Source organism: Heterocephalus glaber, unplaced genomic scaffold (assembly GCF_053883595.1).
Source record: "Heterocephalus glaber isolate CG9 unplaced genomic scaffold, H.glaber_assembly_v1.0 deba00001532, whole genome shotgun sequence".
Lineage (NCBI taxonomy): Eukaryota > Metazoa > Chordata > Mammalia > Rodentia > Bathyergidae > Heterocephalus > Heterocephalus glaber.
The window spans coordinates 33,039,446-33,061,286 of NW_028258330.1; the positions used below are offsets into that span (position 1 = coordinate 33,039,446).

Below are 21,841 nucleotides of genomic sequence, written 5' to 3' on the forward strand. Positions count from 1 at the left end.
TTTCTGTGAGGTATACTTGTTCATAATTGTAGTTAGTTGGAAGTAAAAGAATCAATCTTTCTCCCACAACACACACATATAGACAAAACCAAACATGTTCATAACACGGTAGCTTCAAAGTTTTGTGTTTATTTTTTTTCAAACAGTGAGTCATACACATATTTAAAGTTATTTCACATAACTTTTGATAGAGGAAGGATATATAAGAGATATCTGATGCAGGCATTTCAGAACTTGGGGTTTCTCTATGTTAACATATTTCATCTTGATGCAGGCTTAATTCACTTGCAATAAAATAAGAAAGGGGAATAGGTGTGGAATATAATCATACTAAATTTTATTGAATATTTTCTATTTTCCAGGAATTCTGCTAAGAGACATGCCAAAATTACACACTACATCAGTAGCATTGAAAAGACCATCCTCACACTGCTCATGTTAGAATCACATATGGTCATGTTAGAAATGCACATTGATGACCCACTCCACATGCTGGAGCCCAGTCTCTCAGGTCTGGAACAATGGAACTGGACCAATGAAACTTGCCACAAGCTGTCCTGCTGATTCAAATACACACAAAGGGCTGTGATCCACAGAGCTGCTTAGTCTACTCTGCCCATGATAATCCCATTCATCTCACCAAGGACTAGATTTCACATGGGCAGAGGTCCCAAGTTTGGTCTACAATATGTCAAAGTATGGTTTCTGAATAACTCCATTAAGAGCAGACCCAAGGAAATTCTAGTCACATTTCAGTCTCTCTGTGTCACATCAGAATAAGACAACTGCAATTGATCCCAGCTTTATGTGTTGGCCATGAGGAGGCATAGCACAGTGTAAAGCTCACCCAGATATGGTGAATACAGTATGCTCTGCCTGGAGGCACCTCTCCTTTGCTCAGTTTATTAAAGATGATGATACTCCTTGAGAAAATTTGACTGGAATCACTTTTGTGATATTTGAGACAGAGCTATACTCATGGTAGAATTCATACATTTCATAATCATGTTAAATTCTAGAAATGGAAATTTAGAACAATTTCATTGATGGGAAGCCAAGTGTAGTTGGTGCTATTAGTGGTGTACAAAGAACACTTTTATTAACCACTGAGCCCAGCATCAGGAATGCCAGCATTTACTGATGATAATGAATAGATGTTCTGTTCTCTGGCAAATTACTGCAGCTGAACAGAAACCTGTCAGGAAATCCATTGTCATAACCCAGGTAACAATACTTAGGGTATCACAGGGGGATATAAAGCAGGCCTTCAGGTAAGAATAATTCTGGGAAACTAGATATATGGCACTATCCATGGATTAATCCCGGTTCTTTAACTATGATGAAATGCTTACTTAGCTCCTTACTTTGTCCCATAATTGTGCTGTTACTAATATTCTCCTAAGAAGCAACCCCCTCCCTATGGACTACAAGAAGAATCATTTGCTCAGGTTCTACTTCTATGTAAAATGACCAGGAAATCAAGCTCAGAAATGTAGGAGCTTTATATGACTCTCTATGCTATAAAACACCAAAGTCAGATTTATAATCTAAGTTGAAACACCCATTTCTAAGCACTTAGTTGTAGAAGGGTCTACCAGTTTGGCTCACCCCATTTCCCTGTTCTTTGATTATTTCTAGAAGACTAAGTCTAAAGCAAATGACACAGTTCCAAAAGGTGAGATGTCTTGATCAATTTCTTCAAGGCTTCCTTCATGTCTCTGCTCCTCAGACTGTAAATAAAGGGGTTCATCATTGGAGGGACCACTGTATACATCACTGAGGCAACTGCGGTCTTCCTGGATGTGTCAGTCACAACAGAGCTGATGTACACACCAAAAACAGTTCCATAGAACAGGGAAACAACAGAAAGATGAGACCCACAGGTGGAAAACACTTTGTATTTTCCCTCAGTTGAGGGCATATTCAGAACAGAAGAGGTAATTTTAAAGTAAGAGAAAATAATCCCAAGGAGAGGGACACCACCCAATATGCTGGATACTACATACACCAAGATGTTGTTGAGGAGGGTGTCAGAACAGGTGAGCTTGATGACCTGGTCCAGTTCATAGAAGGAGTGAAGGGATTTCCAGGTCTGCACAGAATGGCAGATGAAGTACCATCAGGCAGTGTAGCAGGGCATCTGCAGTGCTAATAAACAATGAGAACAGAGTGAGCAGAACACACAGGCGGGAGTTCATGATGACTGTGTACCAAAGTGGATGGCAGATGGCTATGTAATGGTCATAGGCCATTGTTGCAAGCAGAAAGTTTTCCATTCCAGCAAAAACCAGGACAAAGCAGAGCTGAGTAAGATAGCCTGTGTAACTGATGGTTCTGCTTCATCTCAGGATGTTCACCAGCAACTTGGGGTCTGTAGTAGAGCTGAAACAGATGTCACTAATGGACAGGTTGGAGAGGAAGAAGTACATGGGGGTGTGGAGGCAAGAGTCAGAGCTGATGACCAGATCGATGAGCAGGTTCCCAAGCACTGTGACCAGGTACATGGACAGGAACAGTCCAAAGATGAGCGGCTGCAATTCTGGGTCCTCTGAGAGATCCAAAAGTAAAAATTATGCTGTACTTGTTTGGTTTTTTCTTTCATATTTGTGAGGAGACTAGTGGGAAAATACAGGTAATGGGAGAGAGATCAGATTTATTACTTTAGAAAATTCTTACAGCTATATAATAAAATGAAGCAAATATTACTCTTTCCCTCTATCTTCTGCTCACATCTCCCTTTCCACCTTCTTTGTTCTCTCTCCTCTACTGTCCTATGCTACCTTATCAACTAAGTTTTATTTGCTGAAATCTGCTCTTTTCCTACATTGAAATATGAATCAAATAGAAAAACACACACATGGCTTTTCTCTTGAAAATTCTCCAAAACTTAAATCAGCAGGAAAACCAAAACCAATGTTAAATTTAAATGTACAATCTCAGCTTCAATCAAGATTTCAACTGAGAGAGAATTGCTCTAGTGCTTACTCTTTAAATGAGAAATGGTTTTGAGCTGTGTAAAAAACCTCAGTCTTCTCACTGGAACAATGGGGGAATGTTACAAAACCTTACAAGAATGTTGCAAGAATGAGAAATAAGAAAACCAAATGCTTTAGACAGAATATTAAGTATGAGTTGCTTAATATATCTGTTGTAATTTGTTTCTGCCATGGATATGATCACACTGCTTGGAATGGATGATAATGGAAGAAAAATGATAGGTAGGACAAAATGTAGAAGGGTGACAGAATAATACATAACCTTGTTAAAACTCCTTAGCTGGGTAATAGCACACTAGCAGGAAGGATTGATGTACTCAACATCTCATTGGGAATCTTGCATTTATAGAGAAGCAAGAAGAATGCACAAGTCAATCAGCTCCATGTTAAATTCTCATGTACATATCTAGCAACTAGAATAAATAACCTACATGTGGCAGCAAACATAAGAGAAATGTAAGAGAGAAAAATAATTTGCCTAATAAAATATCTATGGAATGATAAAATTTAAATAGATTTTAAAATACCACTTTAGGGATAGAGACCTGTAGGTAGGGAAAGACGAGGTGTCCCCCCACAAGGAGTTTAGACAGATGGTTGAACAGGCTTAACCACCTGTGGAGAGCTGACCTACTGCTGTCACAATTCCTCTTTATGCTGCACCCTGAAAAGCTTAAAGGTTTGCAAAAGTTAAAAGGAAAAAAGGAAACCGGACCCTAAAGTGGGCAAATCCCCAAAAGGCCCTTCCCCATCTTCCCTAGTAATAAGCTAATCAACCAATCAAGTAGAGGGACCCTCAGCCCAGAGACCTGATAGGCCGCCAACTACTATAAAGTCAATTCCTTGAGACCCCCTTAAACAGTGGCTGCATTTTGGGAACCCCTGCCTGTATCTCTGAGAGAAGGCATCTGTACTCTTGCATGATTGCTGAATAAAAGTACAAACTTTGCTTCTATGCTTTGATCTCTTATCTTAATCTTCCACAACCTTTCCAGTGGTTGGGAGAGTCAGACCCAGGATGAAGGAGATGCTCCACCTGTCTCTGCCCAGGACACCAGTGATATTGATATTAATTCTTAATTCCCTATCTTTCAAATAAAAAAAAACACTTCAAAGGCATTAAAGACCTAGGTATACACCAGTCATAATTAGATTGTCATATTTGCATTGGATATAAAATGATACACATTTACTTATACATAGTCTCAATCATATAAAGATACTGTTTTTTCTTCCCAAAGGAACCATTGCCCACCATGAACTGGGCAATGATTATTGCGGTGCATTTTCAATACATTGAATTTTTTTTCCAGGAAACCATGTTTTGGTTTTCTTTTAATTGAATTCAGTGTGGTATTTCCATACCTGCATGAAGTGTTCACTGATAAAATCCAATGCTTGTATTTTATCTTCCCTCCTAAATCTTTCCAAATGTGTACTATTCACCTGTCTACTTTCAAGTAGACCATTTATAGACTCCATGTATGAGACGGACCATCTCATTGAAACATGATATTATACATGGCATTTTCTCATTTGTTTGTCAAAATTAGTGTGTTTAGTTACTTTTGAGTCTTCATCTTTTTTGGTATGGTACATTAATTTTAATGACCTTACCAAATTCTAATGTCCGGTTACATCACATTATATAAACATACATTACATAAGCTCACACATACATATTTGTATATCAAATGTACATTTACAGACACTCGTATATACACATGAAATGTTATGTAATGTGTAAAACCTTAGAATAATATCTGAAGGAAAATTAACTTTTTTAAAAGAAGGAGTGAAGCATAAATATTACATCTATTGAGATGTGAGATTTTGTTATTTTAAGAATGGCCCTCTGCTTACAAAATGTCAGCACTGGCTAAGATTATATGCAATGGTATGTGTTTATTTGTTCTCTCTCTTCTGCATTTTCAGTTCTCATTATGTCACAAAATAACATTCAGGCTAGTGTATAGTCTTGGCATCTGCTATCCTTATCCTCTCTTCAATAATCAAGAACAGGGAAAAAGTGTCAGCTAAGGATGTGCTCTATAATGAGACAGGGAAAGGAAATGTAAGATGAGCTGGCCACAAGAACAGATAAACAAACACCTGTCACTACTGACAAAACATAACGCACCATACTTAACATTACCTAGTTGCCAACACTAAGGAAGGACATTTAGATCTTGGCTAGGTGTGACAGAGATAAATGATGCTATATTCTCCCAGAACACAGAAAGATAGAGAAGCACCTGGATCCTGTGCAGAAATACTGGTTGCTGATCCAGGTCAGAGGTGCTGCCTCCAGACCTGGACGAGTTTGTTGGGGCACAGGCACAGGTAGACTATTTGCAGTCTCTTTGGCCCTTGGGGTTCAATATCCAACGCTACTCATTAATCAAAATTTTGAGTCTCATATGATTATAGGGCAGTACAAAATCCATAGGGAGCAAGACTGAGAGATGAAGAACTTGGCTTATGTTGATTCTTTAACCTTAAGAGACCAAGGGACACCACCTTTTTTTTTTTTTTGCAGGGGGTGGGGAGTGGCCTTCATTTCAAGTACCTTGTCCTTTAAAACATTTTGGTTCAGTTGTTGAATTCTAGTTTTATTTAACCCTATCCTAACAATAAATATGAATGATTAAAATCACATTTAGTTTTGCAAAATTTTATTTTTGTCACTAAATACATACTGTATTTCCTCTATAAATATGTGTGATAATATAATTTATGCTTGCTAAAAATAAAATCTCAGATGTTTAATACATGGATGGTTCATGGAACCATGTTTCTGTTTGTGAAAAGTACATATTATATTATACACCATGTAGTGTAGATGATATATAGTATGTCAGTTATGTATATCATATTAAAGTTATGGATATAGTCTTTATAGTTGTATGAAAAAAGGAAATTTTATTATTGTTTTTAAAAGCTATATTGAATTGTACTTATCAAACAGTAACAATATATTAAAACTGTTCAAATTTTTATATGTTTGCATACATATGTAGATAAAACTTCATTTATATATTATATATATAGTCACACATCTGAATATTCCTCATCACATGACCAGAATATGTATTTATGTATAAGAAAACTTGTCATTAACTACATACCTGATATTTACTCTTGTTTGTATATATATACACATATACATACATATATATACATATATATATATAAATGTATACAAATATATGCATGTATACAAAGATATATCAGAAAGTTCATCACCAAAACTAATGACGTATCTATCATCTGGAAGACTTTTTTTGTGTTAAATTCTTTTATTGGTACATTTTAGGTATACAACACAATTACATTTCTCATTGGGAATTATACCTTTACATAATGCATCTTGGTTCTTACTTTTTCCCCATTCCTAGCCCTTCCTTCACCCCCTCCACCCTTCCCTATTTATAAAGACTTTATTTCCATTTTTTCTATTTCTCATCATTTTTCCTTTCCCTTCTTTCCTTTCCCCTGCCCCTCCCACTACCCCTACCCCTTTGGACCTTTTCTTCTTATTTTGTGTTATCGATTATTCATTCTAATCACTGGTACATTTTAGGTATACAATATAATGACATTCATCATTGGAAATTTTACATAGTCTCTCTTGGTTCTTATTTTTCACCCTTGCTCAGCCCTCCCTTCAACCTCTCCATTCCTCTCTATTTACAAAGATTTGTTCCTATTTTTCCATTTTCTCATATTAATCCCATTCCCTTCTATCCTTTCCCCTAGGCCTCCAACTTCCTTGTCCTTTGCCCCTTTTCTTCCTATTTCACATTACCTATTATACATTTTACTTCTTATTTACACTTTCAGTTCCTCACATCAGAGAAGCTATTTGGTATTTATACATGTGTGTCTTATTTATTTCACTTAAGAGTATCTCCTCAATGTGCATCCACTTAGCTATAAATGTCTCTAATTTCTCATTTTTTATGGCTGAGTACTACTCCATTTTATATAAAAAAAACACATTTTCTTTATCCAGACTCCAGTTGATGGGCATTTGGGCTATTTCCAAGTTTTAGCTATCACAAACAGTGCTGCTATGAACATGGGTGCACATATATCACTGTGGTATGATTTTTTTAATTCTTTGGGAAAGATCTCCTGCAGGGGAATAGTGAGGTCAAATGGGACTTCCAGTCCTAATACTTTGAGGTATCTCCATGCTGATTTCCACAGTGCTTGCACCAGTCTACACTTCCACTAGCAATGAAGCAGGGTTCCTCTTTCCCAACAGCCTTGCCAGCATTTTGTTATTGGTTGATTTCATGATAGCAGCCATTCTTTCTGGAGTGAGGTGGAATCTCAGCATTGTATTCATTTGCATCTCTCGAATGACCAGTGATGTTGAATGGGTTTTCATGTATTTATTTGCTATTTCTACTTTGTCTGAGAAATGTCTGTTCATTTCAGATACCCATTTTTGGATTGGGTCTTTAAATTTGGGAGGTCTGATCTTTTTAAGTTCTTTATAGATTTGAGATAGTAAACCTTTGTCGGAAGAAAAGCAGGTGAAGATTTTTTACCACATTGTGGATTGTCTCTCCACACTGCTGGTGGTTTCTCTTGCTGTGCAGAAGCCTTTTAATAAGAAGAGATCCCACTTTTTGGTTGATTGTTCTAGTTCACGGGCAACTAAGGTTTTGTTCATAAAATCTTTTCCTACACCAATGTCTTCAAGGGTTCTACCTAACCTCTGTTCCAACTGGTTCAGAGTTTCTATTTTAATATTTAGATCTTTAATCCATTTGGATTTTAGTTTAGTGCATGTTGAGATATAGGTCTAGTTTTAATCTTTGGCAAGTAGAAGCCCAATTTTTCCAGTACCATTTATTAAACAGGATATCTTTCCTCCCGTGAGAGTGTTTGGCCCCTTTGTCAAAGATGAGATGGCTGAGTGTGTCTGGCATTGTCTCTGCATCTTCTAATCTGTTCCACTGGTCCTGAAGCCGGTTTCTTTGCCAGTACCATGCTGGTTTTATCACAGTAGCTTTGTAGTATAGTTTCAGGTTGGGGATTGTGATACCCCCTGCCATGTCTCTGTTATCTAGAATTGCTTTTGCTATTCTGGATCTCTTCTTGTTCCAAATGAATTTTTGGACTGTTTTCTCAAGGTCCATGAAGTATGCTGCTGGGATCTCAATTGCAATTGCATTTAATCTATATAGCAATTTTGAAAGTATGGCCATTTTCTCTATATTAATCCTTCCTACCCAGGAGCAGGGGATGTCTGTCCATTTTCTGATATCATCTTCAATCTCTCTTTTCAGAGTGCCATAGTTTTCAGAGAAGAAGTCTTTGATTCCTTTCATTAGGTTGATTCCTAGGTATTTCAGTTTTTTGGATGCTATTGTGAAAGGAATTATTTACCCTATTTCTCTCTCAGTGAGTCTCTCTTTTGTGTAGAGGAAACCTATTGATTTTTGTGTGTTGACCTTGAAACCAGCTACTTGATTGAATTTGGTTATTAAGTCTAGAAGACTTTTGGTGGAATTCTTGGGGTCTTCTATATACAGTATCATGTCACCTGCAAATAATGACAATTTGACTTCTTCATTACCTATCTTTATTCCTTTTATTTCTTTCTCTTGTCTAATTGCCATGGCTAATGTTTCCAGAACTATATTGAACAAGAGTGGTGATAGTGGACATCCTTGTCTTGTTCCTGATTTGAGTGTGAAGGATTTCAGTTTTTGACCATTTAATATGATATTGGCTGTTGCTTTTTCATAGATGGCTTTTATCAGTTTGAGGTAGAGACCATCTATTCCAAGTTTTTGTAGGGTTTTTATCAAAAATGCATGTTGGATTTTGTCAAATGCATTTTCTGCATCTATGGAGATAATCATATGATTTTTGTCCTTGGCTCTATTGATATAATGTATTACATTGATTGATTTTCATATATTGAAACATCCCTGCATCCCTAGGATGAATCCCACTTGATCAGGGTGTATGATCTTCTTGATGATCTTCTGCATTCTGTTTGCCAGTATCTTATTAAGGATTTTTGCATCTATGTTCATTAGCGAGATTGGTCTATAGTTCTCTTTTTTGGTTGGGTCGTTCTCTGCTTTGGGGATCAAGGTGATGCTTGCTTCCAGTAATGAACTTGGGAGTATTGCTTCCCTTTCAATTTCATTGAATAATTTAAACAGTAGTGGCAGCAGTTCCTCTCTAAATGTCTTGTAGAATTCAGCAGTGAAGCCATCAGGGCCCAAGCCTTTCTTAGTTGATAAGTTTTTAATTACATTTTCAATTTCATTGGTTGATATTGGGTTGTTCAGAATTTTTAGGTCTTCTTCATTCAACTTTGGTAATTCACATGTATCTAGGAATCTGTGCATTTCTTCTGTGTTGTCCATCTTATTGGCGTATAGGTTCTGGAAGTAGGTATTGATGATCCTCTGGATTTTTGCTGGGTCTGCTGTAATTTCACCTTTTTCTTTCCTAATTGCATGGATTTGGGCCTATTCCTTCCTTTTTCTGACAAAGTTGGCTAAAGGTTTGTCAATTTTGTTGATTCTTTCGAAGAACCAACTCTTGGCTTCATTGATTTTTTGTATCATTCTCTTAGTCTCCATTGCAGTGATTTCTCCTCTGGTCTTTATAATTTCCTCCCTTCTATGAGCTTTGGGGTTGTCCTGCTCTTCTCTTTCTAGAAGCTTGAGGTTCAGCATCAGGTTGTTTAATTGGGCTCACTCTGTTTTCCTAATATGTGTATTCACTGCTATGAATTTCCCTCGTAAGACTGCTTTCATTGTGTCCCATAGATTCTGATATGTTGTACTGTCATTGTCATGTAATTGAAGAAACTGTAAGATTTCTTCTTTAATTTCCTCTGAGACCCATTGGTTATTCAGAAGTGTGTTGTTCAATTTCCACGTGTTTATGAAATGAGTTTCTTTTCCTATGGATCTCCAATTTCATCGCACTGTGGTCTGATAATATACAGGGGTAACTTCAATTCCTTTGCACTTACTTAAACATGTTCTCTGTGAGTATGTGATCTATTTTGGAGAATGACTCATGTGCAGCTGAGAAGAATGTGTATTCTGATTTTGTGGGGTGGAAGACTCTGTAAACATCTGTTAAAGTCATTTGTTCAGGAGTTCTATTGAGTTCTAGTATTTCATTCCTTATTTTTAGTCTAGTTGATCTATCTATTTGTGACAGTGGGGTGTTGAGATCCCCCACTACAATTGTATTAGTGCATATATGACTTTTCATGTCCACGGGTGTTTGTTTTATATAGTTGGGTGCACTAGCGTTTGGTGTATAGATATTTATGATTGTCATCTCTTCCTCTTGGATTCTTCCCTTTACAAGGATGTAGTGTCCTTCTTTGTCTCTCTTAATCAGTGTTGGTTTGGAATCTACTTTATCTGCAAAGAGGATAACTACTCCTGCTTTTTTTGGTGGGTTCCTGTAGCATGGAGTATTGTATTCCACCCTTTAACTTTCAGTCTATGAGTTTCCTTTTTTATTAAGTTTGTTTGTTGTATGCAGCATACATACAAGATTGTTGGATTTTGCTTCTTGACCCATTCTGCCAGTCTATTTCTTTTGATTGGTGAATTGATACCATTAAACTTGAGGGTTATAACTGAAATGTATTGACTTCACATTGCCATGACTTTTTCTTTTTCTTGGTTTCTCCCCCTTTCCATTTAATTTCTTGTCATGTCAGATGGGTTCATTCTGCTTTGCTTCCTGGGGTTCTGGTCCTCAATGCCTGTTCCTAGGATATTGTGTAAGATTCTTTGGAGTGTTGGTTTGGTATTCACGAAGTTCCTAAGGTGCTGTTTGTCATGAAAGTGTCTTATTTCTCCATCCCTTTTGAAAGATAGTTTTGCAGGGTACATCAATCTGGGTTGGAGGCTGTTTTCTTTTAGGGCTTGGAATATGTCACTCCAAGCTCTTCTTGCCTTGATGGTTTGTGTTGAGAAGTCTGCTGTGATTCTCATGGGCTTTCATTTGTATGTGATTTGTTTCTTTTTTCTGACTGCTTGGAGAAGTTTGTTCTTCTGTTGTGTTTCTGGAATCTTAACAATTTTATGCCTATGTGTAGTTTTTTTTTGATCAAGGCTATTTGGAGTCCTATATGCCTCACTTATCTGTATGTCAAGCTCTTTTCCCCTGCTTGGGAAGTTTTCTGCCATTTTTTCTGTGAAGAGATTTTTTATGTCATCTCCACTCTCTCCTGTTTCTTCATTGAACCCAATCTGTCTTATGTTATTCTTCTTTGCATCATCTAGCAGCTGCTGGATTGATTTCTCATGTTCTCTTATAATTTTGAAGCAATTTTTCTTTTCCTGGACACTAATTGCAATCTTATCTTCTATATCTGAAATTCTGTCCTCACATTGGCTCATTCTGCTGTGTAGACTTTCAGTGGAGATTTTCATGTCCTGGAAATCTATTTGGATCTGTTTTATGGATTCCATTTGTGTCTTATGTTGGGCTTTCATTATGTTCCTCAGCTCCTCTCTAGATTTATTAATCATGTCTTGCACTAGGGGCACAATTTCTCCTGTTATCTGAGAAATTATTTCTGATTTCATTTTTTCCAGATCCCCTTTTGTTGCCAGTTCAGTGGGTCCAGGCGGTTGAGTATCAGAATGTTCCATCTCATTTCCCTTTGAGGTTGCTGTAGGTGATCTGGAAGTCTGATTTTGAGACTTATTTATGTGTTTTCTCATTTCGACTGGGTCAGGGGGCTGTTAGCGCCTGCACAGATTACCTCCTCTGAGCTGGGAGAGGTGGGACAGGTGCTGGGAGCAGCGGTAGGGATGGTGACCCAAAAGCCCTTTCCTGTGGGCTGGAAGCAGCAGGAGGGTTGGTGGCCGGGAAGCCCCTTCCTCGGGACCAGGAGCAGTGGGATGGAGTCTCAGAAACCCCTCCCTCTGGGCTGGGAGCAGTAGGAGGGATGGTGGCCCGGAAACCCCTTCCTCTGGGCCAGGAGCAGCATGAGAGAATGTGGCCCAAAAGCCCTTTCCTCAAGGCTGGGAGGAGCAGGAGGGATGGTTTCCAGGAAACCCCTTCCTCTGGACCAGGAGCAGTGGGATGGCAGCACTGAAGCCCCTATCTATGGGCCAGGAGCAGTGGGACTCAGTACCTTGTTCTGGTGGTCTGGTGTCCTCTGCATCTTTGTAGTGTGGAACCAGGTGGCTGACTGTATGCAGTGGGATGATTCGGCATCTTAAAGCCCATTATTTTTAATGCCATCAAATGGATTGTGAAAATAGAACATTGAAATCAGATATATGAGAGCTAAAACCAACAAATTGATTCTGAAACACAATATTGGGGAACATAACAAGATAGAAGATGCTTCTAGCAGTTTGAAACTTAATGGATCAAAAAGAAGACTATTTAGTTAAAGAAATTGTATGAGGTTGCCTGTGGAATTGATGTGAGAAATAATGGTTTTGGTGGACAAAAGTGAGTAGATATGAGCAATTAAATGTGGGCTGATCAATCCAATTACTGCCCCCATAGATAGCTCATATTTTATCAGTGAACTCTCTCTCTCTCTCTCTCTCTCTCTCTCTCTCTCTCTGTAATAAGAGAACATATGATCACATTTTAGGAGTCAAACATACAATCAAGAAATTATTCCTTTCTGCCAAAAAACAATATTCACCTATATGACATTTGAGAAAATATGATACTAGTGGAACAAATCTGAACATATTTTATGGGCTTAACTCTGTCCATTACAGAGATAGTACAAATGATCCTTGGGAAACTTAACAATCAATGGACCAAGACAACCAAGACAATCTTGTCTCTGGCGTCATGATAAATTATGGCATCTGCATTTACCACAACTACCTGTTAACATGAAGGAGCAATAGTTCTAAGATGAGGATAGATCATGGAAATTATAATGAGGCTCTAAGAACTGATCTGATATAAATCTGCCCTTGGAGTGTTTATAACAAAAGGCAACTCTATTGTTTAAGGATATTAATTCTTTGAAACTAAGGTTTTGTTCTCTTTTCTATTTCAGTTGAAAATGTTTATTGATCAGTTCTAAATATCACATAACCCTTCTAAATTAACATTATCATCAAATAATGTCATTTTGTTAAACAGTGACCCTTAATGTCATGGACACTGTATTTGCCTCAGAAAGAAATAGTTTATCAACAGCTGGTCCCAGTAATTGGTTCACATACAGCGAGTGTCCACTGCTTAGCTCCACTGGAGGATGTGATTCACATGACTTCAACTACCCATCAGGTAGAAATTAGTCTTTTGATATGGCCAAAGACTTTGCTAAATAATATCCTACCCTGTACATCTTCTCCGACTTGCCATGTCTAAAGTGTGTACCAAAAATATTTGACAGAATTGGAACACTTGTTTCTCTTTTTCCTTCTGTGAAAATTAACAAATTGATAATGTTCGGAGAATATAAATCACGTGTTAAACATCACAGAGATGGACAGATGTTCAAGCAATAGGCCATATCTATTCTAGTTGAAATATACCTCGCCAGTCAATTGCTTAGTCATTTAACAGGTAATAGTGACAGAATTTTTATACATTTGTGATTACTAGGGATGCTGTTTCTTTGACTCATTTTAGAAACATAAGTCAGAGCAAATGGAACATCATCATGGATAAGAAGCTAACCTACCAGTGAGTTGTTTTCAAGGCTTTTTTTCATGTTCCTGTCTCTCAAATTGTAGATAAAGGAATTTAGCATTTGAAGTACAATGGTATTCATCACTGAAATCACTGCAGCCTTCCTGGGTGAATCAGTAACTGTGGACCCCATGTACACCCCCAAAACCAGGTCCATAGAATAGGAAAACAAAAGACAAGTGAGATCCATAGATGGAAAAGGCTTTATGCAATATTCCTGAGAACTGCACTCTCAAAATAGAGAATTCAGTGCAGATTAAGAGAAAGTGATCCCAGAGAGAGGAACACCAGCAAATATGCCAGATGCAACATTCATAAGGATCTTATGAATTTGTGTATCAGAACAGGCAAGTTTGATAATCTGGGTAAGTTCACAGAAAAACTGGGGGACTCTCAGGTCTCTGCAGAAGGACAGCTGCAGCAGCATCAGGCTGTGGAGCAGGGCATCCACAATGCTAGTAACAGAGACAACAGAACCAGCATACCACAGAGGTGAGGATTCATGATGATTGTGTACCTGGGGTGGGCGACAAATGACCAGAAAGCAGTTGTAGGCCAAAAATCCACAGAGGCTGTATTCCAAGAATGTAAAAATGATGACAAAGCCAACTTGAGAGAGTCTTTCCCTCTGATTCTCTGATCGTGTGCTTGTGTGCTCACCAACATCTTTGGGACTGTGGTGGTGCTTAAAAAGATGTCAGCCATGGACCGGTTAGAGAGGAAGAATCACACAAGGTGTGGAGGTGGGAGTCAGAGCTGACAGCCAGGATGATGAGCAGGTTTCCCAGGATGGTGACCAGGTACATGGCCAGGAAGAGATTGAAGATGACAGACTTCTGCCCTGGGCCATCTGATAGTCCTAGGAGAAGGAATTCTGAAGCACATGCTTGGTTTATAGATTTCATGCTGTTGAAGAATCTGATAAAAATGGGGTAAATATTAAAATATATAGACAGCAGTACATGGAAATATATTAGATACCCTTCTCTGTGGGCACCTTGATCTTTGGACTTTAGCCTCTGAAAATGTGAGAACAGATTCTGTTGTTAATTCTTGTAATCTCTGGTAATTGTTTTTGAGAGAACTACCCATAATTACACTCATCAAGTCCAGTGCCCAAAATTACCATGAGAATAAAAGTGAATGTGAAAATATTTTGTAAAGCCCATCACTTTTTAGAAAAGGCTGATTTCTCAAGAGACGTAGTCCTTGTGGATAGAGTAAATGAGTGTGGATGCAAATATTTAGGAAAACATACCAAGAGGATAGGAGAGGCACAGGTTTTATTTCCAATTTATTTTATACATGCCTTCTCCTTTCTTCACAAAATGAAATTTTATTAGAATATCTGTCCCCACTTCCAAAGAATTGGTAAGAGGCACTCTGTTACCTGGTTGGTTTCAAGAGAAACCATGATCAGTAGTAACTCACCTGCATATGTATGATGAAAGCTGTGTCATCAGCAAGTTAAAATAGAATAAAACAGTCACCAGGCTCTAAGTCAGGAAGCATAAAATCTTGGAAGACGCACAGGTGTTGACTCATGACAGGTGCAGAGCTGCTGAAAGAGGTGGATACACTCTGATTCCTGAAGTCTCTGCAATCCTGGGGGATCTATATCCAAAGCTCCTCATCAGACCAGCTACTTTTTGATCACTCATCTCAGAGGTCCATATTCTCATTGACCAAATCTATTGAAATGAGCATTTCATAGTAACCTGACTCCCTGAGGCTGTTTGCTGTGTTCTTCTCCATTTAATGGATCTTTGATACAAAATACAGAGCACTTCTTCTAACATATTCCCATGTTCCTTTATGTTACAACTGAAGGCATCTCTATTTAATTACTGTAATTAAATCAGGAAGTTTGATTCCCAACTTAGGTATGAATTTATGTCATATACATGTCAGTACAAACAACATAGTTATTAATATTATCTCAATTATTATAAAATGCAAGCACTCTGGAGTGTCTTTTTAAATTAGATTGATGTCCCCAAAAAAGATTTTTTTATATTTCACACGGAAGATTTAATCCATTTGTTTGGTCAATACACATTGTGAGAAACACACACAGGACCATTAATCACTGATTAGAATTAAAAACCCAAATATTATCAGTTTTTTCACCATTGTCACAATAGTTTGAATAATTTTTTCACAGAAAGAGATTGGAAGTGGAAGTTATAGGTTGTCTTTTATTTGGGGCTGGCATAATGGCACATAGAGTTACATCCAGCCACTTAATTTGTATTTTTATATAGGCTCTCACTAAACTGCAAAATTTCCCAGGCAGTGATCATGCTGGAGGTTCTCCTGCCTGAACCTCCCCCACTGCTGGGACTCTGGGATGCATGCACCACCATTCCTAACCTGATTTTTCATTTTTAATAAAGAAAGGTGTTAACTCGATTACAAAAATCACTAAGTGGTAGTACTATGCACATGTGTCTACAGTCTCAGCACATAAGGTCAGATTTCAACAATCATTTCATAGGTAGAGGTGGTACTCCAAGAAACGTAAGTAGATATTTTCATGTGTCTATCAACACAGTTCATAACAGATTTAATGATTTTATACAAATTTATAATTTTCAAGAGAATTATTTGAAATTCATGATAAGATGGTGTTGTGATATCTTTGTTCACCATCTTTTCTTTTTCATTAATTTTGTTGGTACATTTTAGGTATACAATAATGTATGTCAGTATATTTGTTCACCATTTTAACTCCATTTACTTTAAAATAAAAGAATAACAAATAAAAATAGAAAATCATTAATAAGATTATAAAATAATTTCAAATTTTCCAGGAACCACAGAGAGGACAGTTACATTAAAAAGTAGATAAAATTATCCCTGTGATGAAAATTAAAATTTTTTTAAATGCAAACAAGACCCACTGATTGGGTTAATGTCAAAGGCACTATGCATTCATCTCCATGAGCAAGAAAGTAGTTCTTTCTAGGTAAGGACAATCAAAGGCCCAGGAAGGAGATGAGTCTCCAAGAGAAGACACCTGCTTTTTCAGATGATAGATAAATACATAAATAGATAAATAGGATAGACAGACGTATAAACAGAAGTATAGATATACATAGTTATAAGCATATATATATATATATATGTATGTATATGGTTTGGCAGGCAGGAATATATAGATAGATATGTAATATTTCTCCTTTTTCATTGACAATATTTTCACATACTTCTGATATACAGTGTGATGTTTTGATTCTTGCATCCATTAGATAGTGAGCAACCTAGGGTATTAGCCTATCCATTTCCTTAAATAGTTGTTTTTTCTTTGTGGTGAGTACATTAATATTTTTGTCTTCTACCTAAATTGAGATATATGATGCATTTCTGCTATTTATAGTCACCCTGTTGTGCCTTGGAACACTGGAAATCCTTACGATTTTCATTCAGTAATATGTTGGACAGCACCTCCTCACCCCTCCCTCTTTATCTTCCCTGACTCCAGGAAAAATCAATTATGTTGCTCCCCACTTCTGTAAGACCAAATCAGTTACATTCCTCTTATGAGAGATATCATGTTTGTCTTTTGTTTTTATGATGATATAATACTTTACTTATCTTCTTAGTATGTTTGCAATTCATAATAATTACATTCATTTGGGATAATCTTTACATATACATATTACATCTCAATTACTTTTAATCACTTTTCCTCACCACCCTACCCACTCCCTCTTTCCTCCATCCCTTTCCCCATCTCTAAAATATTTGCTTCCTGTTTCCTAAAATCTTTCATTTGTTTTTCTCCTTAAATTTTTTATATTTTGGGTTTCCTATTTAAGGGAAGTCATATGATAGTTAACCTTCTTAGTCTGATTTACTTTACTAGTATTATAGTCTCAATACTCAATCATTTTTTCTACAAATGACTCAAATGTTTGTCCCACTGCAGGGGTGGGACAAACATTCAATAACATTCTCGATATGTGGGGCTATTTAAGTGTCTTCTATAATAGTCAATTGGTCTATATGTCTATTTTTGTGCCAGTACCATGATGGTGCATTTCAGTGTAAATTGAAATCTGGGATTATAAAAATATCTTACTTTGGAGTTTATGTTCAAGTTTGGTTTGGCTATTCTAGGTCTCTTCTAGGTTCCTATACATTTTATAAATTTTAGGATTGGTTTTTCTAGTTCGTTAAGTAATACTATTTGTATTCTGATTGGAGTTGCATTGAATTTATATATCATTGGTGGTGATATGGCCATTTTGCTAATATACATTCTGTCCATCCAGGAACAGATGTCTTTCCATTTTGTAACATCCTCTTCAATCTGTTTCTTCAAAGACTTTACTTTTCATTATACAGATCTTCACATCCTTGGTTAGGTTGACTCTCGGGGATTTAACTCTTTTGAAGCCACCATAAATGAAATTGCTTTATAAAATTTTTGGTAGATTCATTATTGTTGTGCAGGAATACTGTTGATGTTTTATTGATTTTGTATCCTAACACTTTGCTGCACTGTTATCTCAAAGGTCTTCTGGTGGAATTTTTTGTTGATTTATATAAAAGATATCATCTCCAAATGAAGATAGCTTGACTTCTTTCTGCCCTATTTATATTAATTTTATACCCCATGATTATAGATTCAGAACACCTGAAATGCCCAAAATGTCTCCAAGGAACTATGTATGCAAGTTAACTGTTGGCTTGCTGGATGGATTGGGTCAGGATCCACATCAGGCACCAGAAGTCAGGAACCTGAATTCAGAAGCAGAGATCTGACTGGTGGAGAATGAAAGCAACTGTGGACCTTACAGATGAAAAATCAGACTAAAGCCTGATTGTGTTGACCTCAGAGAAATATGGGAGAATAATTAAGAAGAGTGACTATACCTTTGAGGGGTGTTGTTACAAAGAGAGGAGAGAATAAAATTGTAGTGAGAACAGAATGAGAGTTCTGGAGAGTGATTTTTTTTTTTTTTTAGTTAAGAGTAACTCATGGAGCTGGGTATGATGACACAAACCCAGTGATCCTAGCCACTTAGGAAATTAAGGGGGGAGGAACAAAAATTCCAAGCAGTCTGGGGAATTTAACAAATAATTTTAAAAATAAAAAATTAAAAGGAAGAAAATGGTACAGATCAGTGGTGGGGCTACTCACCTGGGATGCATGAAGGCCCCAATTCAAATCCCCAGTACAAAAATACAAAACTATCAAGTTTGTTTGTTATCACCCTCCAAAAACAAAGACTAACTCACACACACACACTGTGATACTATAATTGTTATGACATGTGATTAGGATTATGGCAAGGATAGATATGATCATTTTATTGTTCAGAAAAATATGCCCAGAAAAAAATCACATAAATAATATTTATTCATTTATGAATTGTATAAAAAAATGAACCTAGATTTCTGTCTCAACTCAAAGACAAAGCTAAATACCAGGTTGTATTTGTCTAAACTACAAGAAATTGTTCTAAGTGTACTTGTGTAAGTATGCCTTTCATTATTAAGAATTATTGGGCACATTGTGGCATGTCTGTAATCCCAGGACTTTGGAAGGCTGAGGAAGAGGGGGTGCAAGTTTGAAGCCAGTCTGAGCAATTTAACAACTTAGAAAGAAACTTTTTAAAAAAATTAACAAAAACCTCGAGGTATAAAGCAATGTGAAGACCTTGTGTTCATTCCCAGTATGACAAAGTTTACTTTTTTAATGACCACAAACCATGAGGAAAAATGTTGCCAAATTCAACCATATTGAAACTGAGACTTTTTATGCAAATACTAAATATTTTATAGATGATTAAAAGTGAGCCATTTGCAGATGAGTCTTCTGGGTCAATGTGCCACAGCTCCCAGTGCAAAGGAGGTTTCTTGGTCAATATGCCACAGCTCCCAGAACAGAGAAGGCTTCCAGATCAACGTGACACAGCTCCCAGTGCCAAGGAGGTTTCCAGGTCTATGTGTCACAGCTACTAGTGCAGAGGAGTCTTCCGAGTCAAGGTGCCAAAGCTCCCAGTGCAGAGGAGGCTTCTGGGTAAACGTGCCACAACTCCCAGCACAGAGGAATCTTCTGTGTCAGTGTACCACAGCTCCCAGTGCAGAGTAGGAAGGTTCCAAGCCAACATACCACCACTCCCAGCACAGAGGAGGTGAGCTGTGCAGGTGCCAGCAGCACACCAAACCCTCAAGATGAGAAGACACATAAACAGGCCTCAGAATCAGACTTCCAGATCACCTACAACAACCCAAGAGGGAATCAAGAAGGAAGACTATGACACTCAACCACCTGGATTCCTTGAACTACCAACAGAAAAGGATCTGGAAAAAATGAAATCAGAAATAATTTCTCACATAACAGCAGAGATTTTTCCCATAGTGCAAGACATGATTAATAAATCTAGAGAGGAAACAAATAAAAAAATAGAGGCGCTAAAGAACACGATGAAATCCCAACATAGGAAACAAATGGAATCTATAAAACAGATGCAAACAGATTTCCAGGAGATTAAAAACTCCATTGAAAGTCTATGCAGGCAAATGAGCCAATGTGAAGACAGAATTTCAGATATAGAAGATAAGGTTGCAATTAGTGACCAGGAAAAGAAAAATATCTTTCAAATTGTAAGGGACAAAGAGAAATCAATCCAGCAGCAGCTAAATGATGCAAAGAAGAACAATATAAGACTGACTGGAGTCAATGAAGAAATAGGAGAGAGTGCAGATGACATAAAAATACTGTGATGTCAGCAAACTTTCCAAGCAGGGGAAAAGAACTTGACATACAGATAAGTGAGGCATATATGAATCTAACTAGCCTTGATAAAAAAAACTACACATATACATATAATTGTTAAGATTCCAGAAACCCAACTGATGAACAAAGTTCTACAAGCAGTTATAGAATAGAAACAAATCATATACAAATGAAAGCACAGAAAAATTCTCAACACAAACCCTCAAGGCCAGAAGAGACTGGAGCGATGTATTTCAAGCCATAAGAGAAAACAACCTCCAACCCAGATCGATGTACCCTGCAAAACTAGCTTTCAAAATTGATCGTGAAATAAGAACCTTTCATGACAAAGAGCACCTTAGGAACTTCATGAATAACAAACCAGCACTCCAAAAAATTTTAGACAAATTCCTAGGAAAAGAAAATGAGGATCACAACCCGCAGGAAGCCAAGCAGAATGAATCCTCTGGGCAAGACAAGAAATTAAAAGCAAAGTGGGAGAATCCAAAAAAAAGAAAAAGTCATGACAATGATAACTGAATACATATCAGTTATAACCATCAATGTTAATGGGCTCAACTTACCAATCAAAAGAAATAGACTGGCAGAATGTTTCAAGAAGCAAGATCCAACAATATGTTGCATACAAGAAAAACACTTAATTCAAGAAAAAAATCACAGGCTGTAAGTTAAAGGGTGGAAAACAATACTCCATGAGACAGGAACCCGAAAAAAGCAGGAGTAGCTGTCCTTTTTGCAGATAAAGTGGACTTCAAACCCACACTGATTAACCGAGACAGAGAAGAACACTACATCCTTATTAAGGGAACAGTACAAGAGAAAGAGATGACAATCATAAATATCTATGCACCAAACACTAGTGTGCCCAACTATATAAAACAAATACTAACGGACATGAAAAATCATATAAGCACTAATACAATAGTATTGGGGCACCTCAATACCCCATTATCACAAATAGATAGATCAACTAGGCAAAAAACAAGAAACAAAATACTAAAACTCTATCAAACTCTGGAACGATTGAAGTTAACAGATGTTTACAGAGTGTTCCACCTCACAATATAAGAATACATATTTTTTTCAACTGCACATGGGTCATTCTCCAAATTAGACCACATATTCACTTATAGAACATGTTTAAGTAAGTGCAAAGGAAGTGAAATTATCCTCTGTGTATTATCAGATCATTGTGCAATGAAATTGGGGATCAATAACAAAAGAACCAAAAAAAGTTCATAAACACGTGGAAATTGAACAACACACTTCTGAATAACCAATGGGTCACAGAGGAAATTAAAGAAGAAATCAGAAATTTCCTTCAATTAAATGACAATGACAATACAACATATCAGAATCTATGGGACACAATGAAAGCAGTCTTACAAGGGAAATTCATAGCAGT

General features: G+C 37.1%; 1 protein-coding gene and 1 pseudogene across 1 annotated transcript; both read right to left on the reverse strand.

The window, feature by feature from the left end:
• Positions 1–1,648: 1,648 nt before the first annotated feature.
• On the reverse strand, positions 1,649–13,818 carry LOC106008251 (olfactory receptor 7G3-like; annotated as a pseudogene).
• Positions 13,819–13,941: 123 nt separating this feature from the next.
• LOC147824751 (putative gustatory receptor PTE03) lies at positions 13,942–15,099 on the reverse strand. The gene is made up of 2 exons (XM_087188596.1): positions 15,076–15,099; positions 13,942–14,370 (listed from the first exon to the last, which is right to left on the reverse strand). Exons 1-2 carry the CDS (start codon positions 15,097–15,099, stop codon positions 13,942–13,944), a joined length of 453 nt encoding a protein of 150 aa, XP_087044722.1.
• Positions 15,100–21,841: the final 6,742 nt, after the last annotated feature.